Source organism: Gymnodraco acuticeps, unplaced genomic scaffold (assembly GCF_902827175.1).
Source record: "Gymnodraco acuticeps unplaced genomic scaffold, fGymAcu1.1, whole genome shotgun sequence".
NCBI classification, from domain to species: domain Eukaryota; kingdom Metazoa; phylum Chordata; class Actinopteri; order Perciformes; family Bathydraconidae; genus Gymnodraco; species Gymnodraco acuticeps.
In genome coordinates this window covers 2,256,030-2,277,833 of record NW_022990341.1, presented here as the reverse complement: position 1 = coordinate 2,277,833, position 21,804 = coordinate 2,256,030, and the positions used below count along the sequence as shown (strand labels likewise).

The 21,804-nt window shown below is 39.0% G+C and overlaps 2 protein-coding genes across 4 annotated transcripts; both read left to right on the top strand.

Moving 5' to 3' along the window:
* Positions 1-682: 682 nt before the first annotated feature.
* Positions 683-5,553, top strand: armh1 (armadillo like helical domain containing 1). 2 transcript variants are annotated; one of them, XM_034223447.1, is made up of 11 exons: positions 683-1,048; positions 1,559-1,627; positions 1,723-1,863; positions 2,937-3,133; positions 3,222-3,306; positions 3,469-3,582; positions 4,481-4,553; positions 4,721-4,850; positions 4,932-5,009; positions 5,092-5,173; positions 5,281-5,553. In XM_034223447.1, exons 1-11 carry the CDS (start codon positions 979-981, stop codon positions 5,307-5,309), a joined length of 1,068 nt encoding a protein of 355 aa, XP_034079338.1. In that variant the 5' UTR covers positions 683-978; the 3' UTR covers positions 5,310-5,553. The 2 variants fall into 2 exon arrangements, with proteins under 2 accessions (XP_034079338.1, XP_034079337.1); XM_034223446.1 differs by having other exon boundaries at positions 1,716-1,882.
* Positions 5,554-6,686: 1,133 nt separating this feature from the next.
* On the top strand, positions 6,687-19,903 carry mutyh (mutY DNA glycosylase). Of its 2 annotated transcripts, none has more exons than XM_034223464.1 (15): positions 6,687-6,900; positions 8,039-8,172; positions 8,690-8,729; positions 8,815-8,888; positions 9,214-9,255; positions 9,343-9,414; positions 9,587-9,700; positions 10,694-10,791; positions 12,083-12,227; positions 14,092-14,179; positions 14,603-14,784; positions 18,151-18,297; positions 18,431-18,550; positions 19,228-19,278; positions 19,376-19,903. In XM_034223464.1, the coding sequence occupies exons 1-15, from the start codon at positions 6,780-6,782 to the stop codon at positions 19,517-19,519; spliced, it is 1,572 nt and encodes a 523-aa protein (XP_034079355.1). In that variant the 5' UTR covers positions 6,687-6,779; the 3' UTR covers positions 19,520-19,903. The 2 variants fall into 2 exon arrangements, with proteins under 2 accessions (XP_034079355.1, XP_034079356.1); XM_034223465.1 differs by having other exon boundaries at positions 18,401-18,550.
* Positions 19,904-21,804: the final 1,901 nt, after the last annotated feature.

Here is a 21,804-nt window from a genome sequence, read left to right as displayed (position 1 = left end):
GTATTATCAGCTACATGTATTTTAAGTAACAAAAGTAAAAGTACTTATTGTTGCAATGTCCCATTTCAGAATGAGTACAAATATGTCAAAAAAAGTACTTAAGTATAATACTTGAGTAAATGTAGGCTCCGTTCCACCACTGGATATTTGCCTCTGAAAATGTAGTAGAGATAGTACAAGTATAGGAAGCATAGCAGTATACAATTCAAATACTCAAGTGAAGTAGCCTACTATTATGTCAACAATAGTACTTAAATACAATACTTGAGTAAATGTAGGCTTCTTAGTTAGTTTCCACCACTGGACATTTGCCTCTGAAATGTAGTGGAGAAGAAATATAAAGTTGCATTCAATGGATCTCAAGTAAAGTACAATGTGTCTTAAAAAAGAAATGTTAAATACAATACTTGAGTGAATGTAGGCTACTTAGTTACTTTACACCAATTGATATTTTCCTCTAAAATGTTGTGGAGAAGAAGTATAGCAAGCATAGAAGCTTCAAATAAAAATACTCAACTAAAGTACTAGGCCTATCATATGTCAAAATCGAACTTAAATAGGCCTACGGTGATTGAGTTACCACAGTTTATACATCCATGGTTACCACAGATTGTGTGGGGGCGGGGCGTCGCCATGCAACCGTCAACTAACTATAAACGCAGTAGCTTTAAGTGGAGGAAAAAAGGCATATCGAAAACGCAAACAAATACAATTTTACCATGATTCAGTTTATCTTTTGCTTTTATAAGAAAGCTGGTTATGCCTGGTTCTGATTCTTATAAATAAAATAATCTTAGAAAAAACGTTATTCCGCCAAAACGAACAGGAGTGAAGGCAGGATGTCAACACCGGAGGAAGAAGAGGCGAACATCGGTAAAGTGCTCACTTTTCTCCGGGAGTGGGACCGAGGTGACAGCAGGGTCCGCGGCCGCATGTTGACCGCCTTCCTGAGCCGGAACCCCGGGAGGAGGCTCTGTGATGTGGAGCTGCAGCTCGCTCAGGTCTCCAGCCTCTTCCTGGCCCGGATCACCACCTGGACCAGACTCACGTATCCTCTCTGTGTATTTATTATATGTTCAGGCTGCATGTGGACGCCTGCATGAGCCAGCCAACACAAACTATATCAAACATATTGTTTACCATTTATCAATCAATCTTGTGTACAAACTGTAACGTCCCCTGAGACTAATGACACATTTGTGTTATTGGGCTAAATAAACTTTGATTGATTCAAGGCTATATGTTTGATGCACTGCCACTGATGCTGTTAGCTTTATGTGCAGTCAAGGCTAAATAATGTTTTTGTTTAATGCTGAGCTGCATCAATTATTCATCTTACAGACAGACAAATGATCACAAACTATTTAGTTTGTGATCTATTAGTAATTTCATGGAAAACTTGTGTGTGTGGGGGGGGGGAAAACAAAGACAATAGGAAGGTTAAATCAAATAATGCACAAGTCATTCAAATGATAGGGTTTCTATATGGATCATGCTGGTTTCTGTTAAGGATACCTTATTTACTAAACGGAGACATAGTCCTTCACTCAATACTCAGATACATGTGTGGGACATTCTTGGGACTGCAGCTTAAAGCAATTGGGATTTTCCTCTCTGCATCAAACCAGTGAGTGAATATGAAACGCTGTATCAATATACAAACTACTGTTTCTGTGACTCAGTCTGAAGTATTCATTTGATCCACTTTCCCTCAGTGATCAGTACCTGATGGAGTTTCTGGAGGATGGAGGAGTCCTCACTCTTCTGGACATCTTGAGCCACTCTCAGAGCAAAGAGGAGGAGAAGGTCGAGGCCCTCCGCCTTCTGCTCACTATCTCAAACGCTGGTCGCAAATACAAAGAGGTTATCTGTGAAAGCCATGGTACTTTTCATAAAGAATCACTTGAATACAAACACACTTCTTTCTACACTGCACTATAATCAGTGCATTAGATATAGCTTTATTTGTAAGCTCTTTTTCACACCTGCCATGCAGATACGCTAAAAACAATTGAAAAGACAATTCTTTGTCAATGGTTAATCAATTTTGAAAAAAGTATTTTATTTTGCAACGCAGGTTATCACAACAAAATGTAGTTGTAGTTTATTATGCTAGACATAAAAAATGATAGAACAGAACAAAAACAGTAGTACTAGTGCATTCCTGAAGTATACTAGTTTACTTTGCATTAGGAGGTTTGTAACTAACCAAAGCAATGGTTAAAGCCCCTGTCACACTGTCCCGAAATTGACACCCGATGGACACACGATAAAGGAAATGTTCAAATTCGGCTGTGATCGTAGCAACATCGGGCCATTCGTGAGGGCATCTTAAGCCATCGTATGATCGTTGGTGGAGTTTCTCAGGCTCCGGCAGCAACTTCGTGAGCGGTGGCAAAATCTTTGGCATGCCAAAAAATTGCCGAAGGACCTTGCGTAGGTTCATTTTCGTGTTGAATTCGTGTGTCAATTTTGCCCTTCGTAAGGCCATCGTGAGGGCATCTTGTTATCATCGGTGCCATCGGGCATTCGCCCCGATCAGAGTGAGGGTGAATGCACCGATGATAACACGAAGATGACACGATTTGACAAGATGCCCTCACGAGTGCCTTACGAAGTTGCCGCTCACAAAGTTGCTGCCTGAGAAACTCCACTGGCGGTCATACGGTGGCTTAGATGCCCTCACGAATGGCCCGATGTTGCTACGATCACAGCCGAATTTGAACATTTCCTTTATCGTGTGTCCATCGGGTGTCAATTTCGGGACAGTGTGACAGGGGCTTAACAGTTCTCTAGGAAGTTTACTGAATGTGACATCTACAACAACAACAAAAATCAATATCCACGAAACTTTGTCTATTAAATATCATCTGGATAACTTGATCACTGTCATGGCGCTTACAGCGTTGACCTCCATTTTTTTTACAATCTTGCAGGTGTGAAAGCCATAGCAGAGTTCCTGGCTCAGTCAAACACAGATGAACCTCTAGAGGCAGCCTGGGCCCTCCTGGAGTCTCTGTCGCGTGGAAACCCCAGATACCAAAACCAAGTCTACAAAGCCCTGATTGCTCTCATGACGTGTTCCTCCCCGAAGGCCCAGCAGCGGGTCCTACACTCCTTACACACTGTGCAGGTAAAGTACGAGTGCACACTAAGACACTAGTTTGCTCAAACTTGGCCAAATGTAAACTCTTTTTTGATGTGATCTATTCTTCTCACAGTCCAAAATGAAGACAGCCCATCACAGCATAGTAGAACCTCTGCTGGGTTTGCTCAGTTCTCTGCACCTGGAGGTTCAGGATGAAGGTAAGAATACAGACTTTTACTGTGGTTGATAATTGTTTTGTTTTGTATGCCAAATCTTGCTTTGAAATTACAAATGTATTTGGTATTCCATGTGCTGGGGCTTAAAATTGTCGGTCCTGTCATAAATGATCACCTTTATTGATTTCCTTGTTGGTCTTGCAGCTATAAATCTGATTTTGGGTCTGAGGTGTTATGAAGTGAGGCCGCTGCTGCTCGACGGACTGGTGGCTCTGCTGAGGCCAACTAAAGAAAATGTGCAGCACCAGAATATGCAAGGTGACACTTTTATCTTTAAGTGTGTTTGTTTTACTATAAAGGGACCTATCATGCAAAATGCACTTTTTGACGTCTTTTATACATAAATATGTGTCTCCGGTGCATCGGGGGACTCATGCAGCGTCAGAAAATAAAACCCTTTATCTTTTCCTCCGTACCCAAATCTTTTAAAAACGGGTGTACAACGAGCGGATACAGATTTTCTGCCTACATGACGTCAAATCGGCGGCGGACCCACAGAAAGTTGCTATCAGAAACAATGCCTGACGTGTTTGTGGCGTGTAATATGGTCTGTGTTTACATTAGCAAGCCTCGCTAACACTCAGAGCTAACCTGTACTGGTGAGCACATGTGTTTAAAAAGCAGGAAATAAAAAAAGGAACTCATCTTGTGATAAACCTGCAAGAGAAAAAGCATTTGAGCTCCATACTGTTTCAGAAATAATCTTTGATGTGGTTTAGAACAGGATGGTGTTTTATCACAGCAGGATTTAACTTTATCTCTGGTAGAATTCTGATCAGGCATTAGCTCTGCCTCCTCTTTTTTTTTTTTCAAGCTAAGGACCCAAAATCTGCGTTTCTCTAACAGGGCTACAAAAGAGGGGTATGAGCAGTATGAGGCATGGCTACAATGGGTGATCTGTTTGGTATTGTTTTGCCATGTTTTGTGTATGGCCCTACAATATATTTCCAATATAGCATAATAGGTCCACTTTAAGTTTAATATATTTCCCATTTTAGGCTGGTCAGTGGCAGGGAGTGTATTTTCTCAAGGACTACTCAAGTTATGCTAATAATATCACCATTTATGAAACAAATAAGTCATTTTCCAACTACCCAAACCCACAAATGAATGTGAGAATTGTATTTTATTTTGTTTATTAATATGATCCCTTCAGAGTCTGAGATTATCCAGATGACGGGATCTCTGCCTGTGTTTGTGCAACAAGCTGCTGCAGCTAAATCTATACGGTATGTAACAATAATCCATTATAACTATAACTATGGTCTTTTTCATAAAGTGGTGTTTGAAAAATTACATTATGTTTGAAAATAATGTATATTAATAGCTCATTGCTTTATAGTTAGTAATAGTATTTTAATAGGATATGTATTTAATGGTGTTTAATGTGTTAAAGCTTGCTAGCTGAAGACAGTCAAGAAGTTTCTCGTGAGCTTCTCTCTCTCGGAGTGATCCAACGTCTTCTGTACGCTATGGGTAACAGGGAACACACCGATGCCCAAATACAAGCCAGTCTGGCCTTGAAGGTACATACAAGCTTTCAGACAGACATCAATTGTATTCATTTGCTCTCTCACACACACACTTATTCTTTCTTCTCTGCGTAGCACTTTGTCCGCTCATTCCCAAATATTGAGGAACATGTGCAGAGAGGCATCGGCAGCACACTGTTTGCAGCTTTTATGGTAAGCTTTAATAACTCACTGAAATATATATTACATTATTAATATATCAGTATAAACAGATTGAATCCCTGTCTTTCTACAGAACCAAGCTGACACTTTGTACATGAATATGGACGAAACACAAGCAGAAATCCTGTTAACTAATAAGGTTAACATAACTGAAGGTAATGTTGGTATTTATAATATGATTTTTCATATTTTTACTCAGTTGCCTATACTATGTGATAATAATAACTTTTTCCTTGTTTTCTTGTATATTTTTGCATTCCAGTTTGGTATGGGGACAACTCTGAAGGCTGAAAAAAAGTGATTCAGAAGTCAGGCAGATTATTAAATCATAACATTTTGGTAAATATTGTTAGTATGTAATTTCAAGGCAGTTAAAGGTGGGGTATGTAATTTATTTCAGAAACACTTTTTGTTATATTCCATGGAATGCTCTTAACATCCCGATAGCAATGAATATCTTAAGTGCTTTGACAATAAATACATACAAAAATGTAATCTGTGGAAGCCGTGGAGCTGTAAAAAGCACGACCAGCCGGCCCGGCTAAAGTAACTGGATGGCCTACCTGCCTGTCAGCCTTCCATCTGTGCACTAACTTATCTCGTGCCCTCATTGGTCATGTGCGCGTTCGTGTGTGTTGGAGGAGGGGCTCTGTAAGGAAGTGGCAGATTTTTTCGGCAGTGTATATTCAAATTCTAGCGCACTCGAGCTGGTTTCTCCGAAATTACCTACCCCACCTTTAAATTCCTAATTTGCTTACTAATTGTTTTTATTATGGAATTATTAAAACATTCTTATCAAATATGACTTTAGATGTGATTGAATGTTGAGTTGCACTATGTGATTATACATGGACAGTTTTAATACACTTCATTTATAAGTTTGCTTTACACACTTGATTCTCAGCTGTAATTTAGAGATTGTTTTCACTGTGTTTCTCAAAGCATTTGCAAAAATGTTTCCTTAGTTTTTTGGGGGGTGTTATTTTTAATATGCACAAATTAAAATGCCTCCTGTATGAAGGGTGAATAGTCAGAGGTGGGAGAAGTACTCAGATCTTGTACTTCAGTAGAACTACCAAAGTGTCGGAATACTCTGTAGTAAAAGTCCTTTAAACAATACAAATAAAATATTCTAATACATAAAACCTTTAATAACAATAAATAAAATAATAGTACGAAAATGCAAAAAACAAATAATAAATAAATAAAATATAACAATTCAAATAACAAAATGCAAACACATATAATATAAACAAACAATAAATTAAGAAAGTACATAAATGAAATAATAATCATACAGTATAATAAAAACAATGCAATAAATAAAACAATAATACAATTTCCTAGGAAATATTATTAAAATATAATAAGAACATAAAAAAACAATAATACAAATATAATAATAATACAAAATATAATATTAAAAAACACAATAAATAAAACATCAGTAAACGACAAGGGACGGTGGGGCTGTCGGGTTGGCCAGTTTTAGAGGGACCCCCCCTTGTTGTTTTAATATAAACATTTAAATCTTTAAATCATTTTATTTTTCTTATTATTTAATTGCACAACCAGACTCACTTTGATAATAATTTAGATCTTGAGCCGCCCACCGGACATAGCGTCATACGCACATTGCCTCTTTACTCAAAGCGGATTGGACGAGCAGCGACTGAGTCCCTGAACGTGGCGGGAGCTAACGTGAAGTAAACATGAGTGCTGTTTCTGTTTGCAGACACATGAAATAAGTCAATACTGCACATGCGGTGGTTTGAAATGAGCAGGCTACGTTCAGCGATGACTAAAGGGAAGAGAGTCGGACCGGAGATGGTGGGAACAGCAACTCCAAAGAGGAAGAGGTCAACGACAGTTGTGAAAGAAGGTGGGCTGCTCTGTTGATGCCTCACTTATTATTATGATATACTTATTATACTTGTTAGGAGACAGACACTTTGGGTTCTAACTTTATCCACTTTAATATAGTGAATATGAAACAGCTCGATGTTTGTCTGCAACATCCTGAAGTCTGCATAGAGATTTTATGGAAGAACTAATTGTACTTATAAAATCTCAGTATAACATGAACAGTGCACATTAAAAGCAACACTTGCATGATGTAATGCAATCCAGTAACAGCCACTTGTTAAATATTGCCATTTAATGTGTACATTTCTACATTATTGTAGTAACCACCATTTAAGAATCATTCAACTAAGTGCCTACTGAGCCCACATTAATACTTTTAAATGTCACACTTTAACGGAGAATACATTCTGAATTGTTTTTATGTATAACTTTTTTTAATAGTTTTGAACAATTTATAAATTCACAAACGTAACTCATAACAAATAATACAATGATGGCTTATTTGGAGTATCCACCTAAATAATGTTAAAAATCACAATTTCATATAAAACACAAGATAAATATACAAAAGATTAAATAAAATAAAAACATCAACAAAATATCACGTATACAAATAAGACAGGAAAATTCAATTTAAACATTTTATAACTGTTTGTATTTAAAGAAAAGGCAAAAACATTTATAAAACAACAGATACATGGTCTTTCATTTATTTTTTGAAGCATTTTATATTAAGCTTTACCTTAAAAGGTACTCATGAACCAGGACAGTGGTCCTCGTCCTTTTCCGTCACGGACCCCTTAAATTGAATATTAGATCACAGAAATCCATTTGATAAGATTTTGTCTGAAGGACTTGTGATTTTGGTTGTTAGGCATAATTGAGATACTGTAGCTGAGGATATAACTTTTACAAACTATCACAAAATAGACACTGCTGACATATATTGAACCAAATAGTGAAATTAAACTATTCCCTTGGGGGTCCTGGAGTGAGTTTTCAAAGGGTCTGTTCAGAAAATCTATTCTTTTGACGTTTCCTCTCTGCATATTTGAACAACTCTGGGATTTGTATCAATATCTCATTTAACATCAGTGTAATGTACCTTGTTGTTAAAAGTCTGATTTGACTGAATTATGTTTTTGGTCTTCCAGAGAAATCCACAGACCCCTCCTCTCCTCGCTCCACGTTCCACACGTTCCCTGACCCTGCAGATGTTGAGCGGCTGCGCTCTCAGCTGCTCTGCTGGTACGACCAGGAGCAGAGAGAGCTGCCCTGGAGGACTCTGGTAAAGAGACACCTTCTTTCACTGGTGGACAAGAAATGTAGTATTTTAGTTCACAAAGTTCATGTATATGGTTTTTGTTGTATCATTAAGACCCTGGGAAGTGCTGTGGTCAGTTTGGTTCAGACATGTGTTTACTTAACGTTCATGAAAGCTACTTTTTTATTTTCACCATATTGCTTTTATCATTGAGGTTACTTGATTTTGTATTTCTTGTCACCGTTTTTATCTTAAACTTAAATCAATATGCAAAATACTCCAAATATCATCTGTTAAATGTCCTCAATTCAACAGCATTATTTGACTTTTTCACTTGACTTATGATTATAAAATGTTGTGAGATTTTTAAATGTCCTTTTCTGTTATGCCATGGCTATACAATTATTCTTTCAATGTAATATTCTACGAATCCCAAATATTGCAAAAACAATCCTTATATCAAGCTGCAGTACCCAGCCTTTGCACATGTAAAACAAATCTGACTTATTTAACTGACTCCCTTCTTGTTTTTCTCCAACAGGCAGTGACGGAGTCAGACCTCAACATCAGGACATACGCAGGTAACAAGAGGATTCCTGTCAAAATGACACATCTTACACTACTGCTGACACGGTTTATAAATCAGATTTGTCTCTTTCTTTTCAGTGTGGGTTTCAGAAATCATGCTGCAACAGACCCAAGTTGCTACAGTAATAAACTACCACAACAAATGGATGAAGGTAGGCGTCTTCAAGCTGTTTATGACATTAGAGTCCTAGTGATATATTTACCCTGTGCCTCACTGGGGATAAGTGTGGCATGTTTTTTAATATGTTCCTTGTTTCCACTAGCGTCATTGCTTTATCATGTGTTTATTCAAATATGGTTGCATTCTTGTCGTATGCTAGACTGAACAAATGATCCCAATTAGGAAGAGCATTTTTCAGTCTTCTTAAGTAGGAATCAATATTGTTGCTAACCAGTGACACAAGATCAACTTTTGAAGTGAAGCACACATGTCATGCATTATTTGTAATTGTACCTCTTGCTTTGATTGTGTTCCAGCGGTGGCCCACGGTGCAGGATCTTGCAACTGCTACTCTAGAGGTGATTACTAAAGCAGTCCCTGAAACTGAAGGGATTTTAGAAATGTCTTGATTTTAATTGAAATGTAATAATTTCCTTTATTTGTAGGAAGTGAACCAGATGTGGGCGGGTCTTGGCTACTACTCCAGAGGAAGACGACTGCATGAAGGAGCTCAAAAGGTCTGTGTTGTGTTTTTTATATCAAACATTTGCATCATCATAGCCTAAAACATTCTGCATTCAGTCTAAACTTAGTGTAAATATTTATAAAAAGGCATACTCTTAAAGTTGCAGGTCATAATTACTCGGTATGAAATATTGAATGTTGTTCATTGTCTCTCCTTGTTGTTAGGTGGTGTCGGAGCTGAAGGGCCAGATGCCTCGCACCGTGGACAGTCTGCTGAAGCAGCTTCCTGGAGTGGGGCGCTACACCGCTGCAGCCGTGGGCTCGATAGCACTGGGTCAGGTGTGCTTCAGATACGCCTACTTTTTCCTGTTTATTGTAATAGTTTACAACTGTGTCACCTTGAGCATGATTTCTGAAATCCACACTTAAAGGGGACCTATTATGCAAAATCCACTTGTTCATATTTGTTCTACATCAACATGTGTCCCCTCTGTGGAAAGAGATTCTGAACGTTTCAGGAAAAAAGATTCTCTCACTTTTTGTCCCGATCCATTTATATAAAAACCTGTCTGAAAATGAGCTGATCAGATTTTTGCCACTTTATGATTTTTTGGCTTGTGTAACCATTAGCAACCACCTTATCACCTGAATCTCCTCCTAGAGCACCATTGTGTTCTTTTTAACCAAATCTCTCTCAGAGGGGCGTGGGGAGGGGCTCCTTATTTTCATCTAAAGTAACAGACAGAGAATCAGCACTTTGGAAACAGGGCTGAAACAGAGAGGATTATGGGATGCTGCAATGATCTGTTTGGTATTTTGAGCCAAACACTTCAGAGACATGTTTTGTATATATCCGAGATCTATAATATATTGATGGAAAACAGTATAATAGGAGACCTTTAGGAAAACAGTCTTAAAGTCTTTCAGCAGATGTGTAATTTTCTCACAAATTGTCTTACCTGCATTCCTGATGTTGAGATCTGACTCTTAAAAACAGTCAGTAAAGTCAGGATGGTTTTTCCTGACATAACAGGAGAGACTTTAAATCTTAAAACATTGTATTATTACTCCAACCTAAAAAGTCAAATACTGTTGGATGTAATTGGTTAGGAAATAGAAAACATAGTATTTTGAAAGTGTTGCCTAGCCCTAGTATAGTTAACTGTGGCTATGTGATTCCTGTTTTTGGTTGTTTTGATTTTAGGATATATACAGAGACAAAACAAGAATTTAAAAACTCTAATGAAACCATAAAATATGGTCGTCCAATGCAACTCTTAATAGTGTTACTACCTCGTTTATCATTGACGACGAAATATCTCTGTTGCCTAGGTAACCGGAGCAGTGGATGGCAACTTGATTCGGGTGCTGTGTCGCCTGCGGGCCGTCGGCGCTGACAGCACCAGTTCTGCAGTGACAGAGGCTCTCTGGTGAGTGTGATGGAAACTTATGAAGCAATGGAGACTCAGAGAGACACAGGGAGAGCAGGAACTCTGATGGCAAACACTGACGGTTTATTTGGAGCTTCGGCCGGAGAATTCACAAGACATATGCTGCAGCCACGAGGCGTCATAGCGGTTGATCCCGACCCCAGACCCATGTATTTAGCTGGTTCTGAGAGAATAATCAACTATACAGCACAATAACCTCTATCAGCTAACGCCAACAGGCAGGAACAGGGAGACAAAACACTGAGAGCAAAGCACCCAAGGCTACAGGTTCCTGTGCTCAGTGAGGGCAGTAACACATAACTACACTGTAGCTATGGACACATGACAATAAAAGCCTTGAAACTACAAACTGATAAACTGGGTCAAAGTTAAGGAAAAGATTTCCCCAACAGTGAGACTAAACTTCAAACTAATATCCTCAAGTATGATGAACTCTGACCTCGATCCGAGCCATTACCTGTTTTAAAGAAGTGGGCGAGGTCACCGTGTCGTCAAACATCGTATTTTGGAATATGATTTGGACATTTTGGCAAACTTGCAATTCGCTTTCATGAGCTGAAAACACTGTTATAGTTTTAAGTCCCTCAAACCGGCAACCAGTTAATCACATGGTAGCCTCGCAGCTGTTTACCTCTAATTTTATTTTACTTTTACAAAATAAGCATCATGCTGTATAACAAAACACCTGAAAGTAGCGATTGAGACCTTGAAATGCATTAGAATAATGTTTACTGAAGTTATAAATTAAATCAGAAGTGTTATTAAAACGTTGTCTTTTGTGTAAACTCTGTGAACCCCACAGTGAACTTCCACCTCATTTCTTTCGGTATCTTCATCTGTATGAATCTGTCTCGTGTTCGTCATCTCTGACGTCAGTTTGATTTGACTCCCTTTGTTGATAAGATAAAACATGAGAGGAAAGTATGCTGGCCTCCCTGTGTTCCTACTACTGTCATACTTTGTGTATTACTGAAATACAGGTACATGTAATCTTTGTCAGATATCTTGCTTCACCTGCTGAGGCTTTATCTCTGCATTCAGCTGAAAACGGATTATGTTAAACCTCCTTTAGGCAATAGATAAGAAAACACAGAAGAACATCTATTTACTTTATTGTTGACTCATGTTGAATATTCACAACAGGAAAAAGGTTAATTTTTTAAGCGACTTGTTTTTGTAACCTGTGGAGTCCCTCCTTGCCAACTATACCACTGCGTTATGCTCTTATTATACCTGGAGTTTGATATGTTTTCTTTCTGCTTTATTTCAGGAGTTTAGCAAATACTCTGGTGGACCCTGAGAGGCCCGGGGACTTTAACCAGGCCATGATGGAGCTGGGGGCCCGAGTCTGCACCCCCAAGGGCCCGCTGTGCAGCCGGTGTCCCGTTCAGTCGCACTGCCACTCCTACCACAAGGTTAGAAGGATCCAGATGTTGATAGTTTTACTTGAATGCAGAACAGAGTATGTGGTGGCGTTTTAATCCTTGTCTACATTTAATAGCCACCTCTGTCGGGGTTGTGGGTTTTGACGCGCCTCTCTTTGGTTCCAAACAAATGTAGCAGGGAGATCGTTGTTGAATCAGGTCAGCTTTATTAATTGATCCAAACTGCATACAAACAGGAAGACACATTTCCTCGCTTCATAGTAACTAAGTTATCAGTATCCAAAAAAGAACAAAAAGAACACGGTCAAAAGACTTTACCGCTTCCCCGTCTCATCACAATCAGCTGTGTCCTATTAACCTACCATATATAGGCATTTAGCCATGCACGTGATACTGACGCACATTTGATAACAAATGAGTGAGCCTTAAATTAATATCTTTTAAACCAGGGATTCTCAAACCTTTTTCAATAATAAACCCCCTTTGAAAAAAAAATTGAGCCAATTACCCCCTGATCAGCGCAAAAACAATTTGTTAGGGGAAAAAAGCCTATATAAAGAGGTACAGTACAGCGCTGCACCATCAGAGTCTGATTTATTAAAAACAACAACCTTGTAACTGAGAAACACTTAAATGCTACATTTCAAATGTTTACAATCCATCACTAAATGCATGGCCAACCAATTTTAATATCATGCCATAACACTAAGACGACATTAGTTGCATTGAACTGATCTTTTTAAGAAGTTGTACTTACAATTTAGTGAGAAACATGGGCTTGAGCTTCACTGAGGATCTTTGTCATTCTGACAGGGAGGCAAACTGCAGTTATTATACTTCGCGTTTTGAAATATGTGTAACTCTAGTCTATTAATATAAAATTCACATTGCTCAAACTTCGTTACTTTTCCTAAAATTGGTATATTTATCTATTTATCTCACGTACTCCCTGCAGTACTCCAACGTACCCCTAGGGGTCCGCGTACCCCCATTTGAGAACCACTGTTTTAAACCATAGTGTGACTCACAAAAATACATGATTAATTAAGAGTTTAATCTAAATCCTTATATTAAAATGGCTATAACAAAGTATTTCTACACTGTAGTATTACTTATTCTACTTGGGTAAATAATATGCATACCTTTTCTACCACTGCATACATAAATCAAAATGAAAAGTAAAGTTTGTGCTTCCGTTTGTTAAATTAAAGAAGTCATAATATAGAATATTTATGTTATTTATCATCAGAGGTGGGAAGTAGCGGAGTACAAATACTTTGTTACTGTACTTAAGTACATTTTTCTGGTATCAGTACTTTACTCCACTACTTATTTTTCTGACGACTTTTTACTTTTACTTCTTACATTTTGAGCACAAATACCTGTACTTTCTACTTCTTACATGTTGAACACAAATACCTGTACTTTCTACTTCTTACATGTTGAACACAAATACCTGTACTTTCTACTTCTTACATGTTGAACACAAATACCTGTACTTTCTACTTCTTACATTTTCCAAACAGGCTGGTTCCTTTAGTTTGAATGTGTGTTTGGTGGCGTGATCATTATTATTTAGAGTCATTGATTTGAACACGATCCGTGTATCCATCATTTCCTGGTCTTCTCTAAAGAAGAGGGACCAATGGAAACGTTGTCATGTTGCCGTTGTTCAGCATGGAAACATTCATTAGCTAACAATGACATTATCGTTCTATTAATATAAAGGGAGGTCAGGTACTCTTTAAAACAGCTGCTAGTTATGGGTACTTTTTACTTAAGTACATTTTAAAGCTCATACTTCTTTACTTCTACTTGAATAAAGGATGTGTGTACTTTGGCCATCTCTGTTTATCATAGTGAAAAGGTGAACAATTGCTCATTTAATTTGCAGGTTCATGTCAAACAAGAGAAGAACTCCAGGAAGCTGCTGGGGAAGCAGGACAGGAAGCCGGACAGCCTGCCTGACATAGAGGACTGTGGTGAGTGTCCTCTTCCCCCCCTCAGACCCCTTCATGTGGTCATGATATCATAGAAGTTGTGAGAGACTAACCATTTCTATCTTTGACTACACATACACATCTGATTCTGATTCTGACATAGTTTGTGTTGTTTATTAACCCACCTAAACTACTCTAACAGTAGACAGTTTGAAACAGTTACTCTTAACATTCTAGTAACACAGTGACTTTGTCCAACTGTAAATACATTTAAAACAGTCATTAAAAAGCTGATAAAATAAAAATAAAACACGCAAAAAATGAATAATACAGGTTTACAATACAGGAGTAAAAGTTACAGTGCACTGTGAGATATGAACAGTTATTGGATTTAATCAAAGGCAGCAGCAAAAAGAACAGCCAGGATTTAAATGTATCTCAAAGTACCTTCTCTTCTCCACTCAGCGAACAGCGGGACGTGTCCTCTCTGTCCCTCGGAGCCCTGGGACGATGCGCTGGGCGTTCAGAACTTCCCCAGGAAGCCGGCGAAGAAGCCGCCTCGAGCCGAGCGAACTCTGACCTGTGTGGTGATCCGACATGGAGAGGGGGGCGAGGACGAGTTCCTGCTCACACAGAGGCCCAACAAAGGTCTGTGCACTAATGGGGGGATCTGTTTGTGAAGGGTCTCCAGTCTGATCATAAAATGAAATGCTGATCTCACTTCCCTTTTTGAATCAACCAAAAAAAGGCAGATGTGAACAGAAAGCTTTAGGTCCAGTTCTTGTAGAATTAATTAATTTGGCTGTTTTTGTTTTTATTATTTACATCGGTGTTCATTTTTTATAATGGGATTTGAAGATTTTAGTTCAACTTTAGCTCAGGTACACTTAAAAAAAAAAAAAAAACTAAATACACAAATGCAGTGATAGAAAGTGTTATGGAAATAATTGTCATAGACGCCAAGATGTGACATACAGGACAAACCTTGTTGTCTGTTTACCTTCTTTAAGGACACAGGCTGCTTAGCCAATAATGTTATTGTTCCCATTCTGTGACCGGTCAATACTGGGTCACAGATGGTCTGTGTTGTGGGTACACTGAGACATTTCCTTCTCTGTATTTGTGGACTCCAAGGTGAAATCTTCGAGGTCATAGGTGTCCGAGGCAAGTAGCTCAGTGTTCCCACACTGTTTAGGCTATCTTCTCAAATATGTTGTTTACTCTCTGCGAAACCAGTTAGATGGGCTGGCAAGAGAGAGGCTCTCCAGAATTGACGTGGCAACTCTACCGTGAAGTCAGAACCTCTGACTCTTGGACTTGTGATGTGAATCCTCCGGCCGTTAACTCCAAATAAACCATCATGTGTTTGACATCAAAGCTACTGCTCTTCCCGTGTCTCCTTCCTGAGTCGGTGACTCCCACTGCATAGCTACACAGAAGTTTCCTCTACAAATTGGCGTTGTCGGCAGGATGCCAACAGATCTTCAGATTCTGGTAAGTGTGATTTTCAAATCTACATTTGGACATTGCCTTATCAGAATCTGTGATTGACGGTATCCTAAAATTACCTGTGAAACTGAGCGGCTGCGTTTCCTTTTGGTTAATGAACATTTGGGGATGATAAACCCAGGAGATCAGTGTCTGGGGACTCAGTCCTGGCTTATTTCCTCTGTGTGTGTGCTGCTCGGGACGGAAGTGCCATACAGGCATACACAGCTCATGTTTAGAGATACCTTAAAGAAAGAGCATCAGTGGGGTGGAGCTTCTGTGTGAATTGAAAGCAATGTAAAAGATTTGTATTGGACAAATCGCCGGATTTTGAGGGTCTTAGCGGCCAAACATAGCAGTTGAAAATAAGCAGCCAGAGATATTTACTGCTATCACCTCTCTGTAAAAACACGGCTCCAGCTGCAGCCTTGCGTGTGTGTGTAAAACCTCCCCGTGTGTGTGTGGGGCTGGAGCAGTGCAGGCTGAGAGGGAGAAAGTCACAGCTTATTGCCTATAGGCTTTAACTCATGGCACCGCCGTCCTTCAAACGGGACGGTCTAAAAGCACTCGTTGTTTAGGACCGCTTTTCTCATGGTTAGACGGGCCAGCGCGAAGTGCGTGCATCACCCGATGCGCTACGGCTCTCTGGAGCAGGTGGCGGTCAGGAGTGCATACATACAATTATAGGCTAATTGATCAGAGGTGTGTAGTGGCAAGCAAGCATAGGCAAACTGTGTTTCACCTTGAGGTGAACTCGATGGCGAGTAGATATAGGCTGGTCGTACGGACTACAGTCAACTGAGCTGTTGTTTGGATAGAAAGGGCAGGGAAAAAGTCTGTGGGCTCCGATCGGGGGGGCACAGCGCCACTAGAAACAGATAGCCTAGTGGTTGTCGCAAGAGGATAAGCTAGTTACCGCTCTTGGACGGCTTTCAGGCACCGATAAATCACTTGTATGCAAGGGTGAGGCGTGAGAAGACGCCGCACTGGAGAGAATTCCCCCCCCCCTCTAAGATCTCTAAAATCCGGACTAAATTGAGCTGGATGAGCTTTGCTGTCGCGCTGGTGTTTATTAAGAGTTCATGTTTTGTTTGTCTGATTGTTTGTATGGGGGGTCTATATTGGTTTGTCCCGCCGTCTTGTGTATGTTTTGTAACAATAATGAATCAGTCCATAGACAGGGTAAAATGAACTAAACATTAGTTATCTCACCAAAAGTAAATGACCTGAGAAAAATAAAAAGTGTTTTTATGTCCTGCCTCTGAGTGCAGGGGAAAATGTAAACAAGAAGCACACTGTTCAGGGTGAGCGCTAGGTGTAAGAAGAAAATAAGATTATATTGCTTTAAGAATCCATTCTTAAATGGTATTGCTGGTATGTTAAGATATCTTTGTGACCTTGTATAAACCCTATGCCCGTCCTGCGCCCCGAGACCCTCAGAGACTTGCCTGAGGAGATCAGGGTTGCAAAATCTGGTTTTAGGTCAATGTTGTATTATTTGTTTCATTTATTCTTAATCTATGTATTGTATAGTAATAATGAATAAAAACGTAATGTATTGAACACATTCAGAAACAAAGCAGATAAGCAGAACTAAACTCAGACATAATACTAATTGTTGTTGAAACCTTTTGCGCTGTTGCAGCAAAATGGAAACTGTGTTAATTATTCTGTTCCAACTGGCCACTGGAATCAGGTAATTAATATAAGTTGAAGTTCAATTACAGTTTTAAAAATTGTTTAACATTCATGGTTTAAACTGCTCCAAATTATTTCTAGTATCAACCAATTGGTCTCCAGAGACAATACTAAAATTAAAATAGTTGTTAAACTACTGACAAGTTTTCTGAAACCGAGCTTATGAACAATAGAGTAAAGGTTGCTGGTAAACTAGGTATATTTACTTAAGTACTGTACTGCAATAAAATAGTGATGTACTTTTACTTTACATGAGTATTTTCCATTTTCTGCCACTTTATACTTCTACTCCACTACAAATAGAGGATTAAAATTGTGCTATTTACACACCTGCGATTGTTTGATAACTTTAAATACTTTATATATAGAAAATATAATCAACAAATAAATTATCATGTCATTTTTAGGGTTAATCTGCCAACTAGAAATTCACAAGCTGACCTTCACTATCTGCAACATTAAAATGAATCTACTTGGGTGGGCTGCATGAACTGTGTGTGTGTGTGTGTGTGTGTGTGTGTGTGTGTGTGTGTGTGTGTGTGTGTGTGTGTGTGTGTGTGTGTGTGTGTGTGTGTGTGTGTGTGTGTGTGTGTGTGTGTGTGTGTGTGTGTGTGTGTGTGTGTGTGTGTGTGGTGTGTGTGTGTGTGTGTGTGTGTGTGTGTGTGTGTGTGTGTGTGTGTGTGTGTGTGTGTGTGTGTGTGTGTGTGTGGTGTGTGTGTGTGTGTGTGTGTGTGTGTGTGTGTGTGTGTGTGTGTGTGTGTGTGTGTGTGTGTGTGTGTGTGTGTGTGTGTGTGTGTGTGTGTGTGTGTGTGTGTGTGTGTGTGTCCGGTTTGCTGGCAGGTTTATGGGAGTTTCCAAATCTCTTGCTGGAGGAGAAGAGCTCTGATCTGAAACAGAGGAGGGCGCTGTGTGCTCAGATCAGCGGGAAACTGGGAACCCATCTGACAGAAAACATGTTCCAGTATGTGGGAGAGGTACGCCTGAAGTACACCACTTATACATATTTATTATTGAATGCAAATAAAGTATTTCTGCAGCTCTGTAACAACCCTTTGATGGGTCATTGGCTGTCTGCAGGTGGTTCACATCTTCTCCCACATCCACCAGACATACGTGGTCCACAGTGTGTGTTTGAAGGATGCTGACACACACACTCACACTGAAAACGCTCGGTGGCTCAGCCGGTCCGCCCTGCAGGAAGCTGCTGTGTCCACAGGAGTGAAAAAGGTTTGTAATTTGTTTACACAGTTTGTGTGTTCAGCCCCACTGTGTAACTGATAGAGATGTTTTTCTGGTGTGTAAATTGTTTTTCTGTTACAAGGATTTCAGTGATTTTAACTGAAATGTTCCCCCGATATCATGCTGCTATTTGGAGCTGCAGTTAGTAAAAAAAAACGTCTTAACCAGTAAATGGACATCTTGCCTTGTATTGTTATTGCTATCCTGGCTCCAAAATGGTGGAATGAGCTCCCCATTGACATCAGGACAGCAGATAGCTTACACATCTTCCGGCGCAGACTGAAAACTCATCTCTTTCGACTCCACTTCGAGCGATAGAATTACTAACAAAGCACTTATATACTAATAAAGGACTGGCTTATCTAAAGCCAGTTGAGTAGCACTTGAAATGTTTGGCTCTATGAAACCTGATGTACTTATATGATTCTGTTTTCTTCAAGTTTGTATCTTCTTGGTCGAATGTACTTATTGTAAGTCGCTTTGGATAAAAGCGTCAGCTAAATGTAATGTAATGTATTGTGATTATTACAGTGAGTTTCGGAAATGTAAAGGGAAGTTGTAGTTGTTGCGTTTGTTTCAGGAAGTTGTCACGGCATGTGTCCAGTGTCCACATCTATGTGCACTCTGAATAAATGCGATAAACATCAACGTTTACTCTCCTGCAGATTGTGAAGCTTTATGATTCTGTGGACGGTCAAAAAGAACAAAACTCTAAGGTAAGTAAACGTCTGTATATATAATTTATCACAAATGATCTTATTCTATAATCCTAGATTCCACCTTTATCGTTTTGTTTCTACTGGTCTCACTCAGGATGGGAAGAGGCAGAGGCACACCGGCACAAAGAATGACAAGAAACCAAATTCCTCCAGAAAAGCCAAAGTGAGCTCAGCTACCAGCGGCGGCAGACAGCTCTCTCTCAGCTCCTTCCTCAACAAGGTCAAAGACGAACCTTGAGGGGTTTGAGTGTCAAAGTCCTCCATGGTGCCTTATCAGGAAACATGTGCGATTTTAATGTCAACGCATCAGCACTACAGTGTGTTGCCATATTGGTTTCATTATGGTCCTATCACTGGGATTGAAATACAAAATGCCATCATGTTTTTTAAACTTTAAAAGGTTTATGTTCCTGAAGGGACTTTATTTTTATCGACTTCTTTATAGATAATGTTTTTATCAATATATTGTGAATAGTCCTCGTGTTTTTCCAACAGTACGTAAGTTCACTGTCATGTTTATTATTGCAATAAAAAAGATTTCATGTCCAACAAAGGCACATAAACTGTTCATCTTCTGATTGCTTTTATATTTTTGTCATTGATAAAATAAATCAAAAACAAATCTGTTGTCTTTTTGTATAATGATGCATTTCTTTTTACAGAAGAATGTCCATATCTACATTAATCATTTGGTGGACAAGAGTGATTTTTTTAAAATCAGCAATTATGCAATTCTGAATACTAATCCAATCATATTATTCTTCATAATGAGTACTTTCACATTACGAACTCATGGTATTTGATGGTAATACTTTCATACTAAATTTGATGGTAATACTTTCATACTATATTTGATGGTAATACTTGCATACTCTTACTTGAGTATCTTGCAGGGATGCAAACTTGTCACCTTTCGGCGAAATTCGCCGTTTTTAATCCAAAATAGGTCGTGTGTGTGATTCATGTAGATCTGCAATAAAAATGTTTTTGGGGTATTGGGGGGGGGTCTGAGACCCGGAGTAATCTGCGGCCGTTATGATGGTCTAGCTTCAGCAGCTACATTACCTACGGGTGCGTTCGTTAATATTAACTATGTGGTCCGGAGTCACTGTGGCACAGACTGGACCGCTGGTGAACAGCTGTTAGAACGGGCCGTTCAGGTGTTCGGAGCAGAGCTCCCTGTCGGAGCGGCAGAGCGTGATGTGCATTGAAAAGTGTTTCTGTCGCAATTTATCGTTGAGCTGGCTAACTAGCATACATTGTCACTATCTGCTAACGTTAGCTTTAGCCTTCGTTTTCTAATAGTTTTTTTCATAGGCTATAAACAGAGGTGGTATAAGTATAGATCTTGTTCTTGAGTAAAAGTAGAAGCACTCAGATCTTGTACTTGTCTTGATTAAAAGTAGAAGTACTCAGATATTGTACTAGAGTAAAAGTAGAAGTACTCAGATCTTGTACTAGAGTAAAAGTAGAAGTACTCAAATCTTGTACTTGAGTAAAAGTACAAGTACTCAGGTTTGAGTCAAAGTAGAAGTACCAGAGTGTAGGAACAATCCTGCAATCAATATGTTCCTCAAATAAAAGTATTATCATCAAAATATAGTAAGTAGCGACAGTAAAAGTAGAAGTACTCAGATCTTGTACTTGAGTAAAAGTAGAAGTACTCAGGTCTTGTACTTGAGTAAAAGTACCAGAGTGTAGGAATACTCTGTTACAGTAAAAGTCCTGCATTCAAAATGTTCCTCAAGTGAAAGTAGAAAAGTATTCTCATCAAAATATAGTGAAAGTAGCGACAGTAAAAGTAGTCGTTGTGCAGATTGGTCCATTTCAGAATAATATACATGATATGTTTTATAATGATTGATCATGAAAGTGTTCTCAAAGCTGGTAGGTGCAGCTAGTTTGAATGACTTTGTATACTGCAGGGTAGCTTGTGACTTTACTCCAGGTGGAACTATAGTCTGATTTAACACTTGGTTATATTTCACATCATTCATCCACATCTGTAAAGTAACTAAAGGGATTAAATACATGTAGGAGAAGTGCACCATTTACCTCTGAACTGTAGAGGAGAAGAAGAACAAAGTAGCAAAACATTGAAATACTTAAATAAAGTACAAGTATCTCAAAATTGTACCCAAGTACAGTACTTGAGTTTATGAACTTAGTTATTTTACACCAGTGGCTATACAGATAGAAAGACTAAGCCTTGCACAAAGGCATGAAAATACATTTTCAAAATGCTCAACAGTGCTGCCAAAATGATAAACTGACTGCTACACAATTAAAATAAATGCTTTTATATATTTCTATTAGATGTGACTCTTTGGCGTTTCTGTTATTACTAACTGCTGCTTTAGTTGTTCTGACTGCTACAATCCTGTTATTCCTCATTTTAAAGCCGATATTCCGTGGGGTCGGGGGGGCTCGGATGCTTGCCACCTTTTTCATACCTGATGAGTTTGCATCCCTGATCTTGTAAATCAGTATTTCTTTGGTAAAGTCTTGGTTCTTCTACTTGAG